Source organism: Corythoichthys intestinalis, chromosome 20 (genome assembly GCF_030265065.1).
Source record: "Corythoichthys intestinalis isolate RoL2023-P3 chromosome 20, ASM3026506v1, whole genome shotgun sequence".
NCBI lineage: Eukaryota > Metazoa > Chordata > Actinopteri > Syngnathiformes > Syngnathidae > Corythoichthys > Corythoichthys intestinalis.
The window spans coordinates 38,852,493-38,874,900 of NC_080414.1; the positions used below are offsets into that span (position 1 = coordinate 38,852,493).

The 22,408-nt window shown below is 40.8% G+C and overlaps 1 protein-coding gene across 13 annotated transcripts in view; it reads right to left on the minus strand.

The window, feature by feature from the left end:
• LOC130908527 (zinc finger protein 79-like) overlaps positions 1-22,408 on the minus strand; it is a 77,598-nt gene that overhangs the window by 47,197 nt on the left and 7,993 nt on the right. For 9 of the 13 annotated variants that reach the window (XM_057824032.1, XM_057824042.1, XM_057824043.1 and 6 more), the window contains one exon: positions 8,697-8,801. The exons of 3 other annotated variants lie outside the window; for them this stretch is intronic. In XM_057824032.1, the coding sequence (XP_057680015.1) occupies positions 8,697-8,801 (105 nt within the window). Of the gene's footprint in view, positions 1-8,696; positions 8,802-10,339; positions 21,537-21,650; positions 21,780-22,408 lie in introns of those variants that run through there. One more of the 13 variants, XR_009061610.1, reaches the window with a different exon arrangement.

Below are 22,408 nucleotides of genomic sequence, written 5' to 3' on the forward strand. Positions count from 1 at the left end.
CTTGCATTTCTCTTGTAATTGTCTAGCTGCGAAGATCATATCTGCTGTGCCTCGGGCAGAACGGAAACCACACTGGGACTCAGGTAGGATTTCTTCAGATGTTTGATGTAGCCTCTTTAACAGAATGCGGGCAATGATCTTTCCAGTTGTAGAGAGGAGTGAGATGCCCCTGTAGTTTCCACAGTCTGCCTTGTCCCCCTTTTTGAACAGGATTACAATGAGTGCATCTCTAAGATCTGCAGGTATTGCCTCCCTGTCCCAGATTTTATTGATGAAAGCATGCATGTGCCGAAGAAGGTTGTTCCCTCCGGCCTTCAGGATTTCAGCTGGAATTCCATCAGGACCAGCAGCTTTGTTGTTTCGTAGCTTTGCGATGGCATCTTGAACCTCCAACAGGTTTGGTGCATCACCCATGCATTCCTTCACGGGCCTCTGTGGGATTTTGTCAAGGACCTCCTCATTGACTGTTGCTCTCTGATTAAAGAGTTCCTCAAAATGTTCTTTCCAGCAGGTCCTGATCTCGTCGTCTGTCTTCAAGATGTTCTGTCCGTCCTTGGACCAGAGGGTGCTTGATATCTGATGACTGGGTCCATATACAGCTTTGGTCGCATTGAAGAAGCCCTTTGTGTCCCCTGCTTCGGCAAGTTCTTGAATTTCCCTGGCTTTCTCTGTCCACCATTGGTTTTTAAGCACCCTTACCCGACGTTGGACGCAGGCTTTGGCCCTGGCATGAGCTTCCCTCTTGTCCTGGCATGAGATGTCTTTCTGCCAGGCACAGAAAGCCTGCCGTTTTTGGGAAATTAGTTGTTCGATTTCCTCGTCGTTTTCGTCAAACCAGTCTTGGTTTCTCTTAGTTTTTAAACCAAGGACTTCTTGGCCAGTGTTAAGGATGGTGGTTTTCAAAGAGCTCCAGTGTGCCTCAACATCATCAGGATACACAGGTGGCAAGTTGTCATTTATAGCAGCTTGGAGTAGCTCCTGTGTCTCAGGCTTTCCCAGGTTCCTGATGTTGAGGCAGGGGCGCTGTTGCTTTTTCCTCCCTCTCCTTTTGGGCATCAGTCTGATGGCCATGATTGATCGAATTAGGCGATGGTCTGTCCAGCATCCATCTGTACAGGACATTGCCCTGGTTAGATGTACATCACGCCGGTCCCTAGTTCTGACGATTATGAAATCAATCAGATGCCAATGTCCTGAACGTGGATGCATCCAGGAGGTCTTAAATTTGTCTTTCTGTCTGAAGAGGGTGTTGGTGATAGTGAGATTGTGTTCTACACACTTGGTCAGAAGGAGAATCCCATTGGAGTTGATGTTACCTACACCCTCTTTCCCAATGGTGCTAGTCCATGTTCCATGGTCCCGACCAACTCTGGCATTGAAATCCCCCAGAAGGATGATTTGGATGAGCTGTTATAAACAACTGATAAATAATCTGTCATATTTATAAAATGGATAGCGAATTATATACGACACAACTAAAAAAAACGCATACTTGGAATTGGTGTCTGAACACTGCAGATTCATGTGCCCAGCGCAAACTGTTGTTTTTTCTATGAAGAGTCAAGTGAAATTTAGGGATGAAAGAGAAACGTCTTGAATAGACCACCAGGTCGAAACTTGTGGGTGTCTCTTTTTTCTCTTTCGTACTTTTCCCCCTCGACTCGGTATACAAACAGAGATTGTTTGTGCGCCGGGCACGAGAATTTCTGGAGTGGAACCACTTCCAGATACGCTGTTTTTTTTTGTTCCCCCCCCCCCCCCCTTGCTTAGCATGTCGTGTGTTTGATATCATTGCCAGAAAAACACACATAATAGGACACTTTGCAGTTTCGCTTTTAATGGTGTCCTTATAGTAACGATCTGCTGCATCGTATATCACTTTGTGACTTTCCACCTCCATGATGAAGCGCTCATCATCCATCTTCGCTCGTATTTAAACCGTGATTAGGCACCTGGGCTCTCGACGTCAGGCCCAGCTCCGCCCATTTTGTCGGATGCGTGTCCGGCAGAAATATAAAATAGCCTATACCATCCGGCGGCCATGCGGCACGCTGGACGTGGTTCGCAGTCAATCCGGAGCACTGACGCGGCCGGTATACGTTGAACAATAGGATATAATGGGAACGGATTGCCTCCTGCGCTATTTTTTACCGGAGTCGGACCGGAACCGCAACGATCACGCATGCAGTGTACTTGGGCCTTTAGCAGTACATCTTGTTTTGTATTTCTATGTGCGCTTGGCCTCGATAATAACGTACGACGTAGGTCGTCGCCCATCACATTTGTTCCCGGAAATAATTAGCCCCCACACTAGAATAACTGAAAAACAGACGTCTTTGGACAGATTTTTTACGGGGAAAAGGGAACTTGACGAGCCAGAAGATGACCCTACAACCTCAAAGAAAACAAAGTCAGTGCTACTTCCTAATCACTAAAGACCCACGAACTGCGAAGGAGTGGATTCGTGACCCATATGTGAATAAACCGAGTGATTCGAGCCCGTCTGTGCAACAGGAATATCAGCTTGTAGAGATCGCAAATTACGGTGATCTTCAACATACATTTGAGACAACAACTCTACTAGAGCTGAAACGAATACTCGAGCAACTCGAGTTTAAAAACTGATCCGAGTAATTTTATTCACCTCGAGTAATCGTTTATTATGACAGCTCTAAGCATCACGTTTTGCTCGGACTACTTTTAATGCAGGACAACGCGCTGATGTCACGTGCGGAGAGGAGGAAGGGAAAAAAAAAAAAAACTTACTGCAGCCGACAGCCGCTACAAACGACGCCGACGTTGCTAAATTCTAGCCCGCACGATGCTATGTTGGTAGCAGGTAGCGTCTGATGCGTCTCATAGAGATCACATGTATGTTGAACTAGATGCGCATGACAGACTTGGCTGTGTCTGGGCAGCGTTAGTAAACAGCCGCCATCTTAAAGCAGTAAAGCGCTAAGCGCTAATAAAGAGCGCTAAGCGCTAATAAATAAGATTAACGTTACTGTCACTACTGGCTCATGTAACATTAGCCCTGCGGAGGGCTAGGTTTCTATTAATTATGACCACTGTCGATGCGTGGCTAACGTGTCTTACATACAGGGTTTAACATAACATAGCATTGTGGAGTGATGAGGGTATAAAATAAAAACTTAATAATGCTCACTATCAATTTTAGCTCAGTAGTCATTGCTGGATAAAACACCAAGTAACACTGGTCCCTAATGTGCTCCAATACAGCCTGTATCATACATTTATTTTGAACACTGCAAAAACACAAAATCCTATCAGGACTTACAGTTTAGACTAACTTAAAACTTACCGTAAATTCCGGACCGTTGAGCGCCCCGGATTACAAGCCTCACCCAGTACATTTTTAAGGGAAAAAGAATTTTGTACATACATAAGCCTCTCCTGCCTATAAGCCGCGTGTGCCCACATATTAAACTGAAATATTTATAAAGAAATACACAGTTTTCCAGGTTTAAATACCATATTTTAACAAATCGGGTTATGATACAGCGCATGACTTACAGGTAAGGGAGGTGCGGAAGAGCAAGAGACGTGCTGTCGTTGGTGTTGCGGGTGTGTCTCTGTGTGTGCGTCGGCTGCTAGAGGCAGCAGTCGTGTGTTGTTCGACGAGTTTCCAAAATAAAGAATTGCAACCTAACTTAACGGGTTACTATTTGTCATCGTTACAATACCTTAACTTTTCTTTCCAAACAGCGCCAGCAACACGGCACTTAGCTGACTCCTCAAGCTCACTCCTTAGCGTGTCGTCCTCTTCATCACGCAGCAGACCGGCTTTTCGAAACCCGTTGGTGATGGTGGATTTTTTTTCACGCTGCTCCACGCTGTCAGACTTTTGCAAAAGTTGCTCTTCGCATACGACCACTTTTGTAAACGATCTGACGCCGCTGGCCATCCAAGCCTTCAATTCAACTCGGCACATCATATCCATTTCTTCTAGCATGATGCGGGTATGCTAATTCTTGCCTGGCACGGCCAGACTGTTCTCCGTGTGTTTTTCAAACATGTTGAATAAACTCCGCTCTCCTCGTATGTTTACTTCCGCGCGCAATTCCCTCGTCCCGCCCGTCGCTGATTGGTCCACTCCGCTGTCTGTTTGCTGTGGCTTGCTCCGCTCTGAAAATTTTATCCGCTTAATGGTGGCCAGACTCAATAGCTGGAACAGCGGTGAGTCTGGAGTACCAGGCTATGCTAATTCTACGAATGCACAAAGATGAGGGTCTGCTACTTTTTTTCGTGCACAAGGACACAAACTTAAAATACTTGTAAGAGTGCCAACTAGCGTCTTCCTCGACACACATATTCCACGTGTCTTATGCTTGCATTTTATGTTCGAGCGCTCCTGGCGGTCGTGAGAAAAATTGATAAATTGGCCGCATCATTGCATACGCCGCAGGATTCAAAATGAGGGAAAAAAGTAGCGGCTTGTAATCCGGACTTTACGGTAACTAGAACTTAAAAATGGCTGGACACAAACAGAAATTCAATTGAAACACGTGAAAAAAAAAAATCCTAACTTTTAAGTGATGTGTGTTATCAAGCGTAATGGCATTTTTAGGTATATATATATATATATATATTAGGGCTGTCAAAATTATCGCGTTAACGGGCGTTAATTAATGTTTTTAATTAATCACGTTAAAATATTTGACGCAATTAACGCACGTTTGCCCCGCTCAGACGATTTAAATGTCAGTACAGTGAAAGGCCAACTTGTTAATTGTGTTTTATGGCGTTTTTTCGCCCTCTGCTGGCGCTTGGGTGTGACTTGCGTATGTTATCTGGCGTAATGTCGCCCTCTGCTGGCGATTCGGTGCAGCTGATTATTTGGGTTTCGGTGCGCTTTTCTGACGTGATTATATGTCGACGCGAACTCGCACTAATAGACAGTGCTATTCAGACCAGCTAACGTCTGCATCCAGTATTCTGTGGCAGTTCTCAGCCTCATCACACTGTTTGTGTCTAATACATGCATTGCTTGTGAGTTTTATTCCTCCTTTGTTCAAGTTCATGAGCATTATAATGTTATTGGTGATGTGTATTTGAATTTGTTCACATATATGGTGAAATGCAGTTACATTGTTAGATGCTTGTGAGCTAATTGGCTAGTGCTACTGCTCAAATGGACACGTGTGTGTACATTTTATGTTATTTTGTGATTTATGCAAGTTATTGACACATTGCCTTATTTTCAGTTTTACAAAAATACAAGAAACGTGCTCCTGTCAAAAAGAGATGACTTCAGTTTTTTGATTGAAAATTTTACAAATGTTATTAAAACGAAAACATTAAGAGGGGTTTTAATATAAAATTTCTATAACTTGTACTAACATTCATCTTTTAAGAACTGCAAGTCTTTCTATCCATGGATCACTTTAACAGAATGTTAATAATGTTAATGCCATCTTGTTGATTTATTGTTATAATAAACAAATACAGTCCTTATGTACCGTATGTTGAATGTATATATCCATCTTGTCATATCTTTCCATTCGAAAATAAAGACATTGACCTAAAATGGTTCAAGATTAATAGTTTTTTAGCACCGTTGGATATCATTGAGAGTGCAACTGAATATAAAAGAGGGCTTTTTTCACCGTCACAAAAGCTTTGGAAGCAAAAATTTTTAAGGGTGCAAAATTTGACAGAACACCGGTCCGTGAAAAAAAAGACCCAAATCACACCGGTCCGTGGTGCAAAAAAGGTTGGGGACCCCTGTTTTAGAGCATGGACCAGGTCAGCATGATCGCATCACTGACTGATGAATTGGGAGGGCTGTACCCTTGCTTGAGCCATTGCGTTGACAGTGCCCATCTCAACAGTGAACTGTGAGAAATTTCTCTGCTGTTAACACAGTAAGACATTTGGTCAACTGTATAATGTACAGAACTGTACAATGTCAGAGATGCTTGTATAATTTCATTTCTTTGATCTTTTTTTATTCTTTTGTAGGTGAAAACAGACCTGAGGAACAGGCTGCAAGGGGACTGGAAGCATGCCTTACATTGACTATAAATGTGACCACCGATTGCCGATTTCCCTTATGAAAAAGCCTACAAATGAGACACGGAGAAGTCCTACATCATACATTTTAAAGGCCAAATGTGAAGTAAGGTTGGCCAACCATGTTTTTGAATAATATCAATGGCTAAACGATTATAAGCATATTTTCGTTATTTTTTTTAACGCAACCCTTCCAGATTCTTTGTTTAACCCATAGCAACGCCCTTGACCACGAAAATGCTTTTCTTCGACAATCTTCAGAAATCTTCGGAATTTACGTCACACCGAGAACTGCGAGGGAAGTCCGCCATACACACAGTATTGTTGCATTGCTTCTCGGTAAGATGCCATGAAGGTGTGTGGCAATGTATTGTTCTCAATCTAAAGAAAAGTTGTATGAGTGGCTGAAGGATAGCAGGGCACGTGAATGGACATCTTTTGTTCGTACTAGGCGAATGAATTTCACGCGATCATCGTGTCGTGATCTCTGCTACAAGGACTTCGATGATGCCTGCTTCCTCAACCAGTCTGCTTATGATCAAGGATTTGCAAAAAAGTAAGTGTGATTTTTGGATAGATGACTGATGACTAGGGATGGGAATTGATACGATTTTTCCGATTCCGATTCCATTATCGATATTGCTTAATGATTCGATTCCTTATCGATTCTAATTTTGGGAAAAAGAAGAACAAACGTTTTGATTGGCATCGAGTTTGTTTAATCAGAAGTCACAACCTTACAAACTCACAACGAGGTCAACGAGGGTGGCGTGGCTCAGTGGTAGAGTAGTTGTCCCCCAACCCAGAGGTTGTGGGTTAAATTCTCCGCCCTGATGAACTCGTCTAAGTGTCCTTGAGCAAGACACTGAACCCCAAGTTGCTCCTGGTGCTGCGTCACTAGTAGGTGGATGGCGAGACAGTGTAAAGCGCTTTGAGCGCCTTGAAAGGTGGAAAAGCGCTATATAAGTATAACACCATTTACCAAAAGAGGCCCAAAGCCTCAATGTTAACTGTGGCGATAAGTGGCAAATGCACAAGAATGTGTAGCATTTTTCTAATAGAAATAAATAATATTGGCATATACAGTAGGTCGTTGTTCTGCCTTTGGCAACATGTGTTAAGCAGAAAGCAGCCCCAAACCTTTTACTGTGAGGGCCACATAACCTTTCTCTTCTCTGATGAGGGGCCGGGGTCAGTTTGTAACAGAAAAAGTGCGACGATTGCAGAAGTGCCTAAATGTAAAAAATTATTGTTTTTCAGAAAGCCACAATCAAATAACCTTTTCTGGATTCTTCACGGAACAAAAGTAAATGAAATAGAAATAATAATATAATATAATATAATAATAATAAATAATAATAAGCACACTAATAATTAAATAGATAATAACCAAATAACCCTCTGCGAGTTCCTCACAGAAAAAGGCCAGGAAATAACACTATTGAGTAAAAAAAAAAAAAAAATTCAAAATGCTCTCTGGTATTGTTTAGAGCAGGGGTCTCCAACCCAGTCCTCAAGGCCCACTGTGGGTCCTGGTTTTTGTTCCAGCCGATCCAGCAGAGACAGTTGAACCAATGAGGCTTCTGCTAAAACAAGCCACACCTGACTCCAATCAACTGATTGCACTTGTAAAACACCAGATTGGGGAAAATGTGTTGTCATGGTGTTTGGTAGGAATGAAATCCTGCACCCACAGTGGGCCTTTGTGGAATAGGTTGGGGACCCCTGGTTTAGAGGGCCGGACCAAATGTGGAGGCGGGCCGTATCCAGCCGTAGTTTGGGGACCCATGTGTTAAAGTGTATTATTTATCATTATATTGAAATGCATGCCTTTTAGTTTTTATGGTGCTTTCACGCTCAAGTGGGGGCGCCCTTGCGCTTCCTCATGCGAAGAAGAACGCGCTCACGTGAAGAAGAGGGCGCTTACACGCGAAGAAGTGCCGCATCCAAGCGAGTGAGCGAGTTAGTGAGAGAGGGAAACACTGCTACGAGCCTATGTTCTTTGTTAAAGGGTATGACAACACCTGGGGAAATGCTAATATTCCATCATTTATCCATCAACGCATGCCTTTTGAATTCATATCATGCCACTTTGTGTAATTACACACATCGCAACACGAAGAAAATGATAGAAATTAGGTCGATCGTCAATCTAGCACATTGTGTGCGTGACGTCACTGTACGGAAACAACCAGGCTCAGTGCTTAGTACTGAATGGCGGCGATGATGGCGGACAATTTTGTTTTTAGTTGCAGCGAAGAATCAGACGTAACGAACATTCATTTAATGGTGACGAGGAGAGCTATGAAGCTTTCTTTGGTGTTTTGGGTTATCAATTTGAGCCCAAACGAAAGCCAATGCAGCCTAATGAAAGGATCATTGAGGGGAGCAATCACACTGATGAAACATCGGCGGCAACAGAATCACCGAATGGTTTGTTTTGCATTTCTTTTTGTGAAGCTGATACACCGTGACCGCAAAATGAAGTAATGTATAGAATAATTATCATTTAATATGCTATCATCGGTTTCGCTCTGCCAACCGACACAAATATGAATGGGATTAGAGGATTTGTTCTCTATATTTTACGAGTGATAATTTATACATGTGTCCAGTCCTATATCCAATGCGTGATATGTTTTTTATTATAAAAGAGTACTCACTCTGGCCATTTCCCTCCTTTGCTTTGCTTGGGGTGGTGGGGTGGTCTCATCAGAGCCAGTCATCGTCCTCTTTCTTGTTATCTCGGGACATTTAGGTGGCTGCGCCTGTAGGCAGGCACCGCATCTGCTTTCAGCAGCAATTTCTTAGCAAAACCTGATTTCATTTGTCCATAGTTCATATAGCTTTCAGGTGTAAAATGCGCACCACACAAAACCGTGCCGGAGGCTGGGCCTGCAAAATTAGCCCTCTTAGCACTGATGAACTTTACTCATTGTCTGCGTAGTCCAGCTTTTTCTCACGTTCGGGAACTCATGGGTACTACATTGCGACAAATGGCTATTTGTAAACCACATAAACAAACGGACAAATGTACGCATGCACGCAATGATAAAACGTAGCCGTGAAAATTCTCGCCCTCATTTTTATTTACCGTGCGATAAATGGACTTTGTATATATTGCGACAGGGTTAGCAACTTTAATAAAACATGTCGTTAGTTAGTTAGAGGGCCTGACAATCTGCCAGCTTATAATTGTCTCTGGTCGTCTTCCAAAATTACAACTGCGTGATGGCGCTTTAGGTGTTCATTCACGGCCGACGTGCAGCCAAGCTTGGCATTCAAGAGACAGGACACAACAGTGTACCCTCCTTTGTTTCACTGAAATAAGTCTTTCCCCGCTTGCATACCAAGCGTCCGACATTAATAAAAATCTCCCGACCCCCCCAACCCTTAAAAATGTTCTCCTTGGATCTACACAATTAACGTAGGACACCCTTTTTTTACTTCAAAACGGTGAAATTGTCCGAAAGGTGAGAGATTTTCATGCCTGTATCTGGTGAACATTATATAGCATTTAAGCTAGCGGACGTTTGCTATGCAAGTTAGTCAAATGTTGCATTGTTGCAAATGGATAACTTGCATAGCAGAAGTCCGCAAGCATAAATGCTATAGAATGCTAATATAGGGTGACCAAAAGTCTTCTTTTGCCTGGACATGTCCAATTTTTACATCCTGTCCGAGGCATCCTACCGGGTTTTTTAAATGGATGAAAATGTCCGATTTTCATTATTTTTTACGGGACAATTAGCGTGTGTTGAAATGGACTGACGCTTTGCACAGATTACCACTGTACTGTGCTGCCTGTGACAATACATTTATTTCACTTTGAATACCAATTTGCGTATGCGTGAGCAGTCACAGACTGGCTTTATTATGGCAGGCATCATTCCCAAACAAACCTTCGTCAAGACAGGCGCTCATAGGCAAACGGTATGCACACTTGCTAAATTTACCTTTCAGCAACTGACTTCTGTTGAAGCTTTGTACTGGTGTGATTTGTAAAATCTAGAGCTGTCCCGACTAGTCGACATAGTCAACGTCATCGATGACGTAAATCCGTCGACGAGCACAACATCCCGTCGACGGTTAATGAAGGGTTAAAAAAAATATATGCGTGGAAAGTTCAGAATGTCAGATGCTCTGTATGCAAGCGGCACAAAGCTAAAAAAAAAAACGCACCAGTGTCCAAAACATTGACTTATTTCAAAGAAACAAAGGAGGGTACACTCTTCTGTCCTGTCTCTTCAATGCCAAGCTTGGCTGCACATCGGCCGTGAATTAACACCTCAAGCGCCATCACCCAGTTTGTAAATTTTTTTTTTTTTTTCATTTTCTGTACACCAGAGGGTGCTGTCGCCTTACTAAATAATAATGTTTCATTGACAATGGGCCTATGAAGTGCTATTAGTATTGTTCTTAATGCTAACTGAAAGGTTTATTTCATGTTATGGTTTATTTTATGGTATAGAAAATTATATAAGGTTAAAAGGTCATAAATATATACAGTGTATACAGTGATTGCACTCAAGAGAGAGATTGTCAATGATAAGGTAATAAAATAAGGTAAAGGCAATTCATATAGGCAATTCATTGATATATAAATAAGGTTTAACCCTTGAGAGTCGAAGGACGCGCCGGCGCGTCCTCAGCGCACGTCGTCCTTGAAGCACCCTCGCGTTTTAATTACGTCACCCACATGCCGTTGGTTGGTCTCGTTTTAAAGTGCGGAAGTTGCGGTTTACTCTCGTTGTTATTTGAAGTCAATCGACCAACTAAAACGTGAGATATTGTCATTTAAGTTTTATAGTTTTATTGTCCTCTCAAAAAAACATTAAAACGCTGCATGGATCATTTGTTTATGTCTATATTTCCATCATTTCTTGTCCTTTTTCAAAACGGAAGCTCCATGAAAAAAACACAAATCAAACGAACCCTTTCGAAGTCACAGTGGAAGCACAAAATGCGTTTTTTTTTTTTTATAAATATAACTGCCGTGCGAGGTTCCACCGAACGAGAGGCAGGAGTGTTCTGACGCAGCGAGGGGGCGAGCGACGGCCGTTTGAATCAAGCAAGCGGGCGAGCGACTTTGTGTGACTTTGAGGATGAACGGAAAACTAAATTTAGCGCAAGCAATTGTGCTTTTTGATCAACTTGAGGAAGAGGGTGGTCCAAATTCGTCATCATCGTCTTCTTCGGAAGAGTCCTCGAGTGAAGATAGTGACGGATTTGAACACGTGGGTGACGCCATCGACGAGCAGAGGTAAGCCAACTCACTTTTTTTTTTTTTTTAATGCTGTAAAAGTTTCTTTTGATATTGCAAGACAAAGTTAATTTTGATGCAATATAAGTGCGTGTTTGTGTATGTAATAATAAAATGTGCATATCAGATCAAAGTATAATTTGTGGTCTTCTTTCTATATGAAGATTAGGGATGTAGCACATATTCAGCTACGGTATTCTTTCTATTGTCATACATATAGATTTCCATTATTATTTATTGCTGTATATATTTTTATTTTATACTTTATTATTTTCATAAATACTGACTTTTGTTTCATGTACATTTATAGTGACAATGAAAGTAAAGTGAAATGAAAACGGAAGGGTGGAAAGAGGACCGACACCCCATGGAAGTGTGGGCTGTGATGTAGCCCTGTGTCTAATTCCAGGACGAAACTGCTTTTCGGAGTGGCATGCCTGAAAAAAATTTAACTTGTTTATTGTAAATATTTTTGAAAATACTTTTTTCCCCAATGTTATATATATATATTTTTTCCCACAATCAGTCTTCTCAATTTGTGTATATAAATGTGTGTTCAAGAAGCTTGATTGTGTGTACATAGTTTTCATCAGGTGATGGGCCGCAATACCTAAACTCATAAAGAGATGGCCTCTAAACACTTTTTGTGTTAGATGGTATATTTTTTCACTGTTCTTCACTGTTTGGTCTGCTGTATATAACCTGTTTTGACTAGAGCATGTATAAATGCAAAAAACGCCTATGGCTATACCTGTTGTTTATGTTGAATTGTCAAATAAAAGACTATTTATTCTAATTTTTTTTGGTTGAATGTTCATCCTAACATGTTGAATAAATATTACAAAGTTTCAAAACGGTTCGTTACGCATGTTTGGTTGTCAATTGGACATCAATATTAAAAATTTTGACAAAACGATTTTGGAATTTTTGGTCTTTTTGGGCCCAAAATTATGATTTATAATTGGTCAGTGAAGGAAACAACAGTTTGGACATGAAGTTCAAGGTGTCACAAAAAAAGGGACCAAACCAGGCCATCGTAAACAATTCTGTCTTTGAAATATAAAGGCAACTTCAAAGGCATGCAAAATCAGACAAAATAGGCCCAGACCTTAAAGGGTTTAAAGGAAAAAGGTGAAAAATTTATGTTAATTTCTAATTGTGTTGTTTTATTTGTGTGCACCATAGCTCTTACAGTGTGATTACATCAAGGATGGAAAAAAAGTTGTAAACCATCAGTTTAAGAGACCATCTTTTCAATCGGGATGCTACACTAGTTAATTCTATCAGCATTTTAACTCATTGTTTATTTGTGATTTATTATTGTTATTTACGTGTTTATTTGTACTTTAATAAATAATTTAAGTGTTCCAATATGTCGTTTGTGAATTGATAAGCGTCAACAAAAATTTCATTGCTAAATTAGTAAACAAAAAAAAAAAAAAAAAAATTTTTTTTTTAATTATTAGATTAGTCGACTAATCGTAAAAATAGTCGGCTGACTAATCGGGAGAAAATTAGTCGTTTGGGACAGCCCTAGTAAAATCCCGTTTGATGTTGCATCATTGCTAGAGGCACGCGAAATTTCCGATTCTTAGATTATTCGCGATTCGGCTGTGGAAGATTCGAGAACTATTCACAAACATCCAAATTCCGATTATTGAATTATACCAGGTAAAGCAGAAATAAAACAGTCAGCGCCAGAGGTTGCGCTAGACTTTTTCGTTGTCTGTCATTTTGACTGAGAGTGTCATAAAAATCTGGTCATAATCTATTTTTACCTGTCACTTACATTTTTAAAATGATAATAATGACATATTCAATAGTATTTAGTTTTCATTCATTTTTAATTAATATTCTGTCCGAACAAGCTTAACAAGAGGCAAACAGACAGCGGAGTGCACCAATCAGCGACGGGCAGACATGCCGTTAGCAAAGCGACGAGGGCAGGACGAGGGACTTGGCGCGGAAGTAAACATACGAGGAGAACGGAGTTTATTCAACATGGCTAGCGCGAGACAGACTGTTGTCAATGACTCGTGTCGATGAGTTTTAGCTCATTTAAAACGGAATTTACCGCGGATTGGAACATATTCTCGGCTTTCCCGTTCGCCATCCGTGTTGTTGTAGAGACGACTTTCGGCGCGCAAGAGTGACGTTGCTCGTGAAAAACACGTCACGCAAATAAACAAATCTGATTTGTCGATTGATTTTGTACCTACTCGAGAGGCTGTGTCCCAGACTTTTCTCTCAGTGTTTGAAAAATACAGGGAGAACAGTCTGGCCGTGCCAGGCAAACACTCAGTTGCCTTGACATTTTTCTCAGTAAGGCCAACGACGTCATGCATCAAGTGAGACAATAGCTAATTAATATGCTCACTCGCCACCCTGTGGCCTGGGGTGTGAATTGCAACCTGTCAAAATGACAGATGGACTTCAGTTTTTTCCGTCACCGTTTTAAAAAATCGGTCAACGACGGAAAATATTCGGTTAACACTACCCCTGGTCAGCGCGGTCTTCGGGACGCAATGAGGAACGGACTGAGAGTAAATATCATGTTCAACTCATGCCGCTAGATATAAAAAACAATAATACCTGCGTCCGACAGCTGCTTCAAACAACGCCCAGTTGCTAGTTGCTACAAACATACGGCCACATACGGCTATAGTACATATCATATATGTGTAGCATTAAATGCAAAATGACAGTCGATGGCGGCGTTAGATCATGTCAAGAGAACGACGATGAGAAATGATAGACTTGCCATTTAGTAGTTGCCGCGTTGTAAACAGCCGCCATCTTAAAGCAGTAGACTTCTATAGAAGGCTCTGTTGTAATGGTAAAACGAACCTAATCAACTTTTTATCTAAAATACTCCTAAATCGGCAAAATCTTGACTTGAATCTATCTTAAATGATGAAACAGTTTTAAAACTTTGACATGTCGAAGGTAGACAGAAGGGAAATTATGGAATAACGGGAACAATTTTAACAACTCTAACGGTTGATTCACATAAATAAAGTAATTGAATGTAGTTTAAAGCTGCTGGTACAGAATGTGACTTGAGGATTTTATTTACTGTTTTTAACTGTTAACTTGATACTGAAACATTAGTTTGGTTTAGCTGGAGAAGATTTTTGAACAATTTTGAAACTAATGTACAAAACATTAAAGGGGGGGGGGGTTAATAATCGATTTATAATCAAATCGGAGCCTCTGAATTGTAATCATAATCGAATCGTTAGGTGCCAAAAGATCCCACCTCTAATCATTGCGCTGCCGATGACTGTAAACTTTTATAGCAATATTTGATTTTTTCCTCAGCTACCGGTGCTCGCTAATAGGGTAGCTGCCAGTGAGCAAAGCTGCACTAGGCATTATGGGAAACAGAGTTTTGAACTGCTGCGTTTGGAAACATGGTGGTTGAATTGTTTGTCTGTTTATTTCGGTTATTGTTTGCACGCAATCTAGAACACTGACTGAGGCAAATAATTGAGTGGGAATAAAAATTTGTCAATGACAACTGTATTTATAAGAATTTATAAAAATGTTTAGTTGGCACACAGTAGTAATGACGGGATCTATTGTTCACTTGAGGAAACGAATCCATTCCAGTTCGTTCAAACAAATCGTTCAAACAAATCATTCAAACAAATCGTTCAACGAAACGTTCACCGCCCTCATCCCCCTCCCCGCCCAAATGAATCGTTCGGTTAGTGAACGGGAAGTGACGTTGACGAACGAATCACCAAAGACCGCTTCGCAGTATAACTGAACGGGAAGTGACATTGCTTGGTCCCTCCCTCTCTTGCACACAGGCTCCTCATTGACCGCCCGTCGTAGTTTCAGAAATGAGTGACAGACGATATCATTCTGCTTTCACAGCATCGTCTCCCTCCTGCTGCTGCAAAAGCGAGGGAGAACTTCCGCGTCGTCTGTCGTATTTCTATGGGATCAAAGTCATGGCTCGTGCTTGCATTTCGATTTAGGACGCGGTTGAACATTTTCCTTTTGTGGGGGGAGTTGGGGTTTGGGGACGGGTAGAGGTGTGCAAAATTTCCGATTCTTAGATTATTCGCGATTTGGCCGTGGAAGATTCGAGAACGATTCACAAACATCCAAATTCCGATTATTGAAATATGTGAAGTAAAGCGGAAGTACACAACACTCAGTGCGCCGCGCGGTCTTCGGGACGGAACGGAGCGAGAGTAGCTAAACATCATGCTTCCAATTACCCGGCCCCTTATAAACGGCCGCCATCTTAAAGCAGTACACTTCCCTGCAAGGCTGTTGTAGCGAACCTTCCAAGCAAACCTAATTAACTTTTTATCTAAAATACTCCTAAATCGGTAAAATATTGACTTGAATCTATCTTTAAAATAGTTTTAAAACTTTCACATGTCAAAAGTAGACAAAAGGGAAATTATGGAATAACGGGAGCAATTTTAACAAATTTAACGGTTGATTCACAACATTAAATTAATTGAATGTAGTTTAAAGCTGCAGATACAGAATGGGGACTGGAGTTTTTTATTTAATGTTATTTTTGTATATTTGTTTACTGCTATATGTTAACTTGATACTAAAATAGTAGTGTGGTTTAGCCTGAGAGTATTTTTGAACAATTTTGGAACTAATGTACAAAACATTTTAAAAAAGAGGAAAAAAAGGAGGGGGGTGCATCAATAATCGTTTTATAATCGAATCGGAGCCTCTGAATCGTAATCGTAATCGAATCGTTAGGTGCCCAAAGATTCCCAGCTCTAGGGTCGGGGGCACACAGACTTCCTTTAGCATGATCTTGATCACATATACAATGCTGCTGATACCAGCCAACGCGGTATGCTTGCTGTCCCGAAAATAAATCGAAGGTTTAATTTCTAAATATGGAACGACCAACACATCATATTTACTTCACGCTCTGCTGTGTTTTTGTTTTTATGCTCATAGCTATTATTTTTGGTAACTATTGTTAAAACTAAAGTGTAAATAGCTAGTTGTCAAATGTGTTGCTCTGAAATGAAAACAATACTACATTTTGATATTAGACAGTTTCATTGCAAATCACTGGTATTAATAAATAAAATAATCCGGTCAGCTCCTCTGTTGTCCCCTCATCTCAGATCGTCAAATGCTAACGAGAAATAATTGTTTGCTCTTTACGATGTCGCCTTTCTACTCTCATTAGTCTGTTAAGAAAAACGTAAACATATTGCGACATCTCCCGTGCCCGCGTGCGTTGTTTTTGGGCGCTTGAGTAGCACATGATGGATGGATGGACATAATTTGTCAAACCAACCAACACCCGACACGAAATAAATAAATAAAACACTCGGAAAAAATGGACATGTATATACAGTTTCATTGCAAATCAGTATTATGGAGATCATGCCTCCATACAATGACAGTTCTCTCCCCCTGCACTGCCGTCACACGACTGCAGCTCAGCTTTTGCTTGCCTCGTAGCTACCCATGAAAGTGTTTTAAACTACTGTAAATTTGATAGTATGTCGTCATATGTAGTCTCGAGTCTGTTGAGAAAGGTAGTACACTAAACCATGCTCGCTAGGTTTGTGTGGTGTTTTTGTTTGTTTGAGCAGCATATGATAGGCTCCGCATTAACAAATATGTGACAAAGTCATTTCCTTTCATTTTTTGACTTGTTCACCGCATGACTGGAAAGTCCAAGTTAACAACAAGCTCGGTCAGGAGCCAGAGGACAGAGTAAGTGAACGGGAAGTGACATAACTCAGTCTTGCCCCCTGCATGCACGCTGGCTGCTTATTGGCCACACATGGAAGTGAGGGACAGATGCCCTGATTCTGTTCCCGCTCCCTCCCCTGCCCACGATGAGGCTGGCGTGTGATTGGTCGTGTGCGATGTCAGAAGACGCTGCCGCTTGTTAAACGCCCTCCCACGCAGCTAACAAGCCCCAACTTCATAGAACGAATCAGTGCAGAAGGTGATTCGTTCAAAAAGAACGAATCGTTCACGACCGATACAACACGAGCACATACCCTACAGCGTGTGTGTATTGCCTAGACCAGGGGTCCCCAACCTTTTTTACACAACGGACTGGTGTGATTTGAGTCTTTTTTTCACGGACCGGTGTTTTGACAAATTTTGCAACCCATCAAAAACTGCAACTATGCGGTTCTGCGGATGCACGTTAAATTACCGCATTCGCGGCCATTGGCGGCGAATGCAGCAATTCCAAAGACACTACAAACTTTCTTTAAAGAAAGGAATATTAACTTACGTTTGATCGTGGATGAATACGTAGAAAAGTTCTCCTCAGACCCATCCTGCCATGTTAGCTGCACACCGTTCTCTCACCGTTAACGCCTTGGCCGTGTCGTTAAGCATTAATTAAGAAGCCCGCTTCACAAAGATGCGATGTTGGAAATTGTAGCATGATTTGCAGTGTTCTCGTACCGCTGTTAGAATATTCCGGAATGACTTTAATTGTCTCAAATGTACGTTTAAGGTTGCCGTCATTTGCGATCTCTACAAGCTGAACCCCTTGTTGCACAGACATGCTCGAATCACTGGGTTTACTCACAAACGGGTCACGAATGCACTCCTTCGCAGTTCGTGAGTCTTCGAGGTTGTAGGCTCACCTTCTGTCTCGTCAGGTGCCCTTTTTCGCCGTGAAAAATCTCTCCAAAGACGTCTGTTTTCCAATCATTTTGGCTCGTGTGGGGGAACAAATGTGCTGCACCCGTGGCCTAGTCATACGTTATTATGGAGGACAAGTGCACATAGATATATTATATATACAAAACAAGATGTACTGCTTGCAGTCCAATTAATGGATTTCCATGACGACATTCTAATCTATACTGTAGTATTATATCTAGAGTAGACAGGGATATTGATGTGTTAAGCAGTGGCACAGGCCAAAGTTAATTTGGCCAGAATGCGGTCGTTAATAAAATATTACCTCTGTGCGGCCCGGTAGCAAATGCGCCGTGGACCGGTACGGATTGTGACCCCTGGACTAGACTACACTTCCATGGGTCTGCATTATATTAATGAAATATTTAGGTACAGTGGTATCTCTGCATACAAAGTTAAATGGTTCCAGGATCTTGTTTGTAAGTAGAATTGTAACAAATTACTTACTCCAATCACTCCAAGCTCAACTGCTGACTGACACCTACAGCACTGTTAATTTTTTTTTTTTTTTTTAAGATTTAAAATTTTAAAGAAATTAAGGGTACCAGTCATCATGATCTCTCCAAGAGATATCGGTGGTTGTGGTTTGTTTCCTCTATATGTGCAGGTACACAATTTGCAGTAGATTTATATTTTACAGCAATGTTGCACAGAAAAGGTGTCACCGTTTAATAAATGACTTAAAGTGCGTACGAAAGGAGAAAAAAAGTCTTAAATAGGATTATTTTGTGAATTAGAATCATATTTTGAGACGATTCGACTATATACAACAATTTAGCAAAGCGCAGATGACGAGAAATTAGTCTTTTAATCTGCCGGTTAGCCACGCCTACCATTATAGACCCTACTCACCAACGTCACAGAATGACGTGTCGCTGTATCCGGCCGCCATATTGTCCGTTTGTGTTTATCCGTATTCTCAATGGTTTCAATTTGTCGTGCAATTTATGGTGCAATTCATAGAAGCCCCGGTGCTTTCAGACGCTGTAAACTCATTGGATGCGTTGCATAAAAGGCGTTATGTGGAAAAGCTTCAGTCTATCCATTCGCCAGATCCATATTTGATGGCTAAATCGATATTTTTCGACCCGCTGTCTTCGCCCTCTCTGCCTGACATCTGCTACCCTGATATCTACAACTATCTTGTCCACACAAAATCAGCCTATTCTCACGAAAGTTTGAAAAACTTTAAGAGCAGCACTCTTAGCAACATTACCCCGCGTGACCCTTTACTTCCAATTTTCTAAAATGGCGACAATCAATAAAAAAAAAAAAAGTTGACTGCGATGGCCGACGCTTCAAGGATAGGTGGATATTGGACTATTTCTTCAATAAAACACGCAACAACTGTGTCTGCCCCATTTGCAAAGAGACAGTCGCCGTTTTCAAAAAGTTCGATGTGACGCAATATTACTAAACAAGACACGCTGACAAGTACGACAACATTACAGGGAAGATACGCAGCGAGAAATTTTAGCAACTTGAAGCTAGTTTAATTTCACAGCACAGTGTCGAAAGTGTCGAAAGAGAACGCCAAACAGACGAAATTGTTGAAATTATGAATTAAAAGAAAAATATAAAGCAAATGTGACACACAGAAGGGCTTGCTAAAATTTGTTTAAATATATTGTTCTATGTAAATCAGCCATGTTAGCCTCCCGCATTTTTACCACACCAAATCTGGCCCCGTTTGCAAAAGGTTTGGACACACCTGTTTAACTTCTTTCACTTGGAACCAGCTAAATATTATTCAAAAAATAATGATGGTGGAAGAAATAAGCATCTCGAATTTGAAACTGTATGTTGTCGGCGGTTAGCCTAGCAATGATCTTAATTGTGGTTATCAGCCCAAAACCCTCTAAATATTAGGGGTGCAACGGTTCAGTTAGCCCACGGTTCGGTTTGAACCTCAGTTTTGGGATCACGGTTTCGGTTCGGTTTGCGTTTTTTTTAATTTAATTTTTTTTTTTTTTATTAAACTGCCTTTATTTTGCTTTTTTAAAAAATGACATAAACACTTAAAATTTAAACATTTTTGACTGTTAAAATGCCTCTTAGCTCTTTAGCAAGTGTAGTGACTGACTACTGAAATACACACACAGTAGTAAAAAAGTTACTTGGCAAAGTAACTGGTGATACCTTTCATGTTTTTTTTTCATTAAAAAAAAACAAAAAAAAAACATAGTAACCTTTGCTATGTTTGGAGGTCATTTAATGTTGTGAATCAACCGATAGAGTTGATAAAATTGCTCCCGTTTTTGCCTTAGTTCCCTTCCGTCTACTTTCGACATGTGAAAATTTTATAACTGTTTCATCCTTTAAAGATAGACTCAAGTCAAGATTTTGCCGATTTAGGAGTATTTTGGATAAAAAGTTGCTAAGGTTTACTACAACAAAGCCTTTCTGAGAAGTATACTGCTCTAAAATGGCGGCTGTTTACTAACGCTACCGAGTGTCATTTCGCTTTTAGTTCTATATGCATGAGATATCTAGGCGTAGATTGTATGATGTCGGCCACGGTCAGGAAATTGGAGCCACCTAGCCTAGCATCGCGTTTGCTACAGCGTCTCAACAAACACTCTTCCCTCTCCGTGTATGACTTTTCTCGTGTCATTCAAGTATTAACCCCTTAATGCCTAAAATTTTTTTCCAATAATAAAAAAAATAATTGGGGTGTGTTTTTACTTTCAAATAGATGCTAAATTAAATTGAAAGTGTTAATTTGAATATAGCCCATAAAATAGTCATACATTTAGGTATGATGCCGATTAGCGACAACAGGCAATTAAGGAAAACAAATGGCAAAAAAGGCACATTCCCATCTCAGGTCTGAACACACTTTTATCGCAACATCTTTTTTCACTGCTTGTGAAAGTCTGAAAATCAATTATTGTTTTTGTTTAAACACAGATGTACATCACATCTTTAATCAGACTAAAAGACATATGATGTAAATAAATAAATAAAAGAATATTTTTATCATAACAGGCAGGGCACTGGCAAATGTGCTGGCAACAATCACCCCTCTATTATCAAACCATTTGACTGCTCTTATGCAGACATTGTCCACAAGAGCCTCTTGCTCTTCAAATGTCCCTCTTCGCTTCTTCTTCATCTATGAGTCTGCACTGAAACAGCACCCACGCAGGCGATTGTGCTGCACGGTCCCAAGTGCAGGTATGCCCTTTTTTGCAAGAGCAACAAACAGATCTACAGATGAGAACCAGTTATCAAAGAACAGCAGGATGAATGACTTGTGCAAGCTTGAGCACAATGTTACCACTGGCTCCAATGTCTGGTTGGCCTGGTACCGGATCTATTTTCCCTGTGAATATGTCAAATGAGTGCACCAGACCTCTTGTGTCGCACAGTAGAAAAATCTTGTATCCCAATTTGTATGGCTTTTTTTGGGATATATTGCTTTAGGCTCGATCTGCCCTTGATGTAGCTCTTGCAGGTCTTGCAGGTGCAGCACTGGTGGTTGGAGGTGGATGAGGCGGATCATCATCATCTTCCTCACTGCTGCTAATGTCCACTGTAGAGTCATTGCTGCTGCTTTCATCACCTGGTGCAGAAAATAATAAATCACTTTAGGAAACACCAAACATTTTTATCTTTTCAGTGCGTTCACAGTTACATCCATAGATGTCAAACAAGCTCAAACTTGACACAAACTCACCTTCACTTGCTTTATTAGGATTGTACTCCTCATCGCTGCCCTCACTCTCACTGAGAGCACTCTCAACAGGAGGTGGTTTGGCCCAGTGTGCTAGCTTTGCGTAAAAAGCTGCTGCATTCATTTGTATTTCTGCAGAAAAATAAGGTAAAGAAATTACTGTTATAATTTCAAAACAAAATGTGTTGAAAACCATCAACATACATACATTTGCTTCTGTTTGGTAGTTATCAGCTCATGCTGTGTTCATTTTTCATTATATAGAAATAAGAAAAATAAATCAATAGCAATGACATTGTTTATGCAACACGTTATGTTTATTATGTCTACAGATGACAACAAGTGTGGCAATGTGTAAATAAAACGTGTCTAAAAGTGGAACGACATGGAGGCACCCGTGTGCACCGTTGCATATAAAGGATGCGTTCATTTATTTGTTCTACAGAAAAATAGTAACCACAAATGCCCTTTTTTATGCAACACATTACTTTTGTAATGTTTACAGATGATAACGAGAGTGATAGTTTATAGATAAAACGCGTGCGAGTGTTGCAAACCTTCGACAAACAACGCATTTACGTTTGCGGGGTGGCGGGGGAGGGGGGAGGTGCTTTTCCGATGATGCCGGCTGTAGCGATAGCGCTACAAACCAAAATCGTCATAGAGCTTCAAAAATACTCATCATAGAAACTCTATCTCATCGTGTTAGCAACACAAGTACACAATAAGACGGTACATATTTTTTTATTTTAGCTGACTTA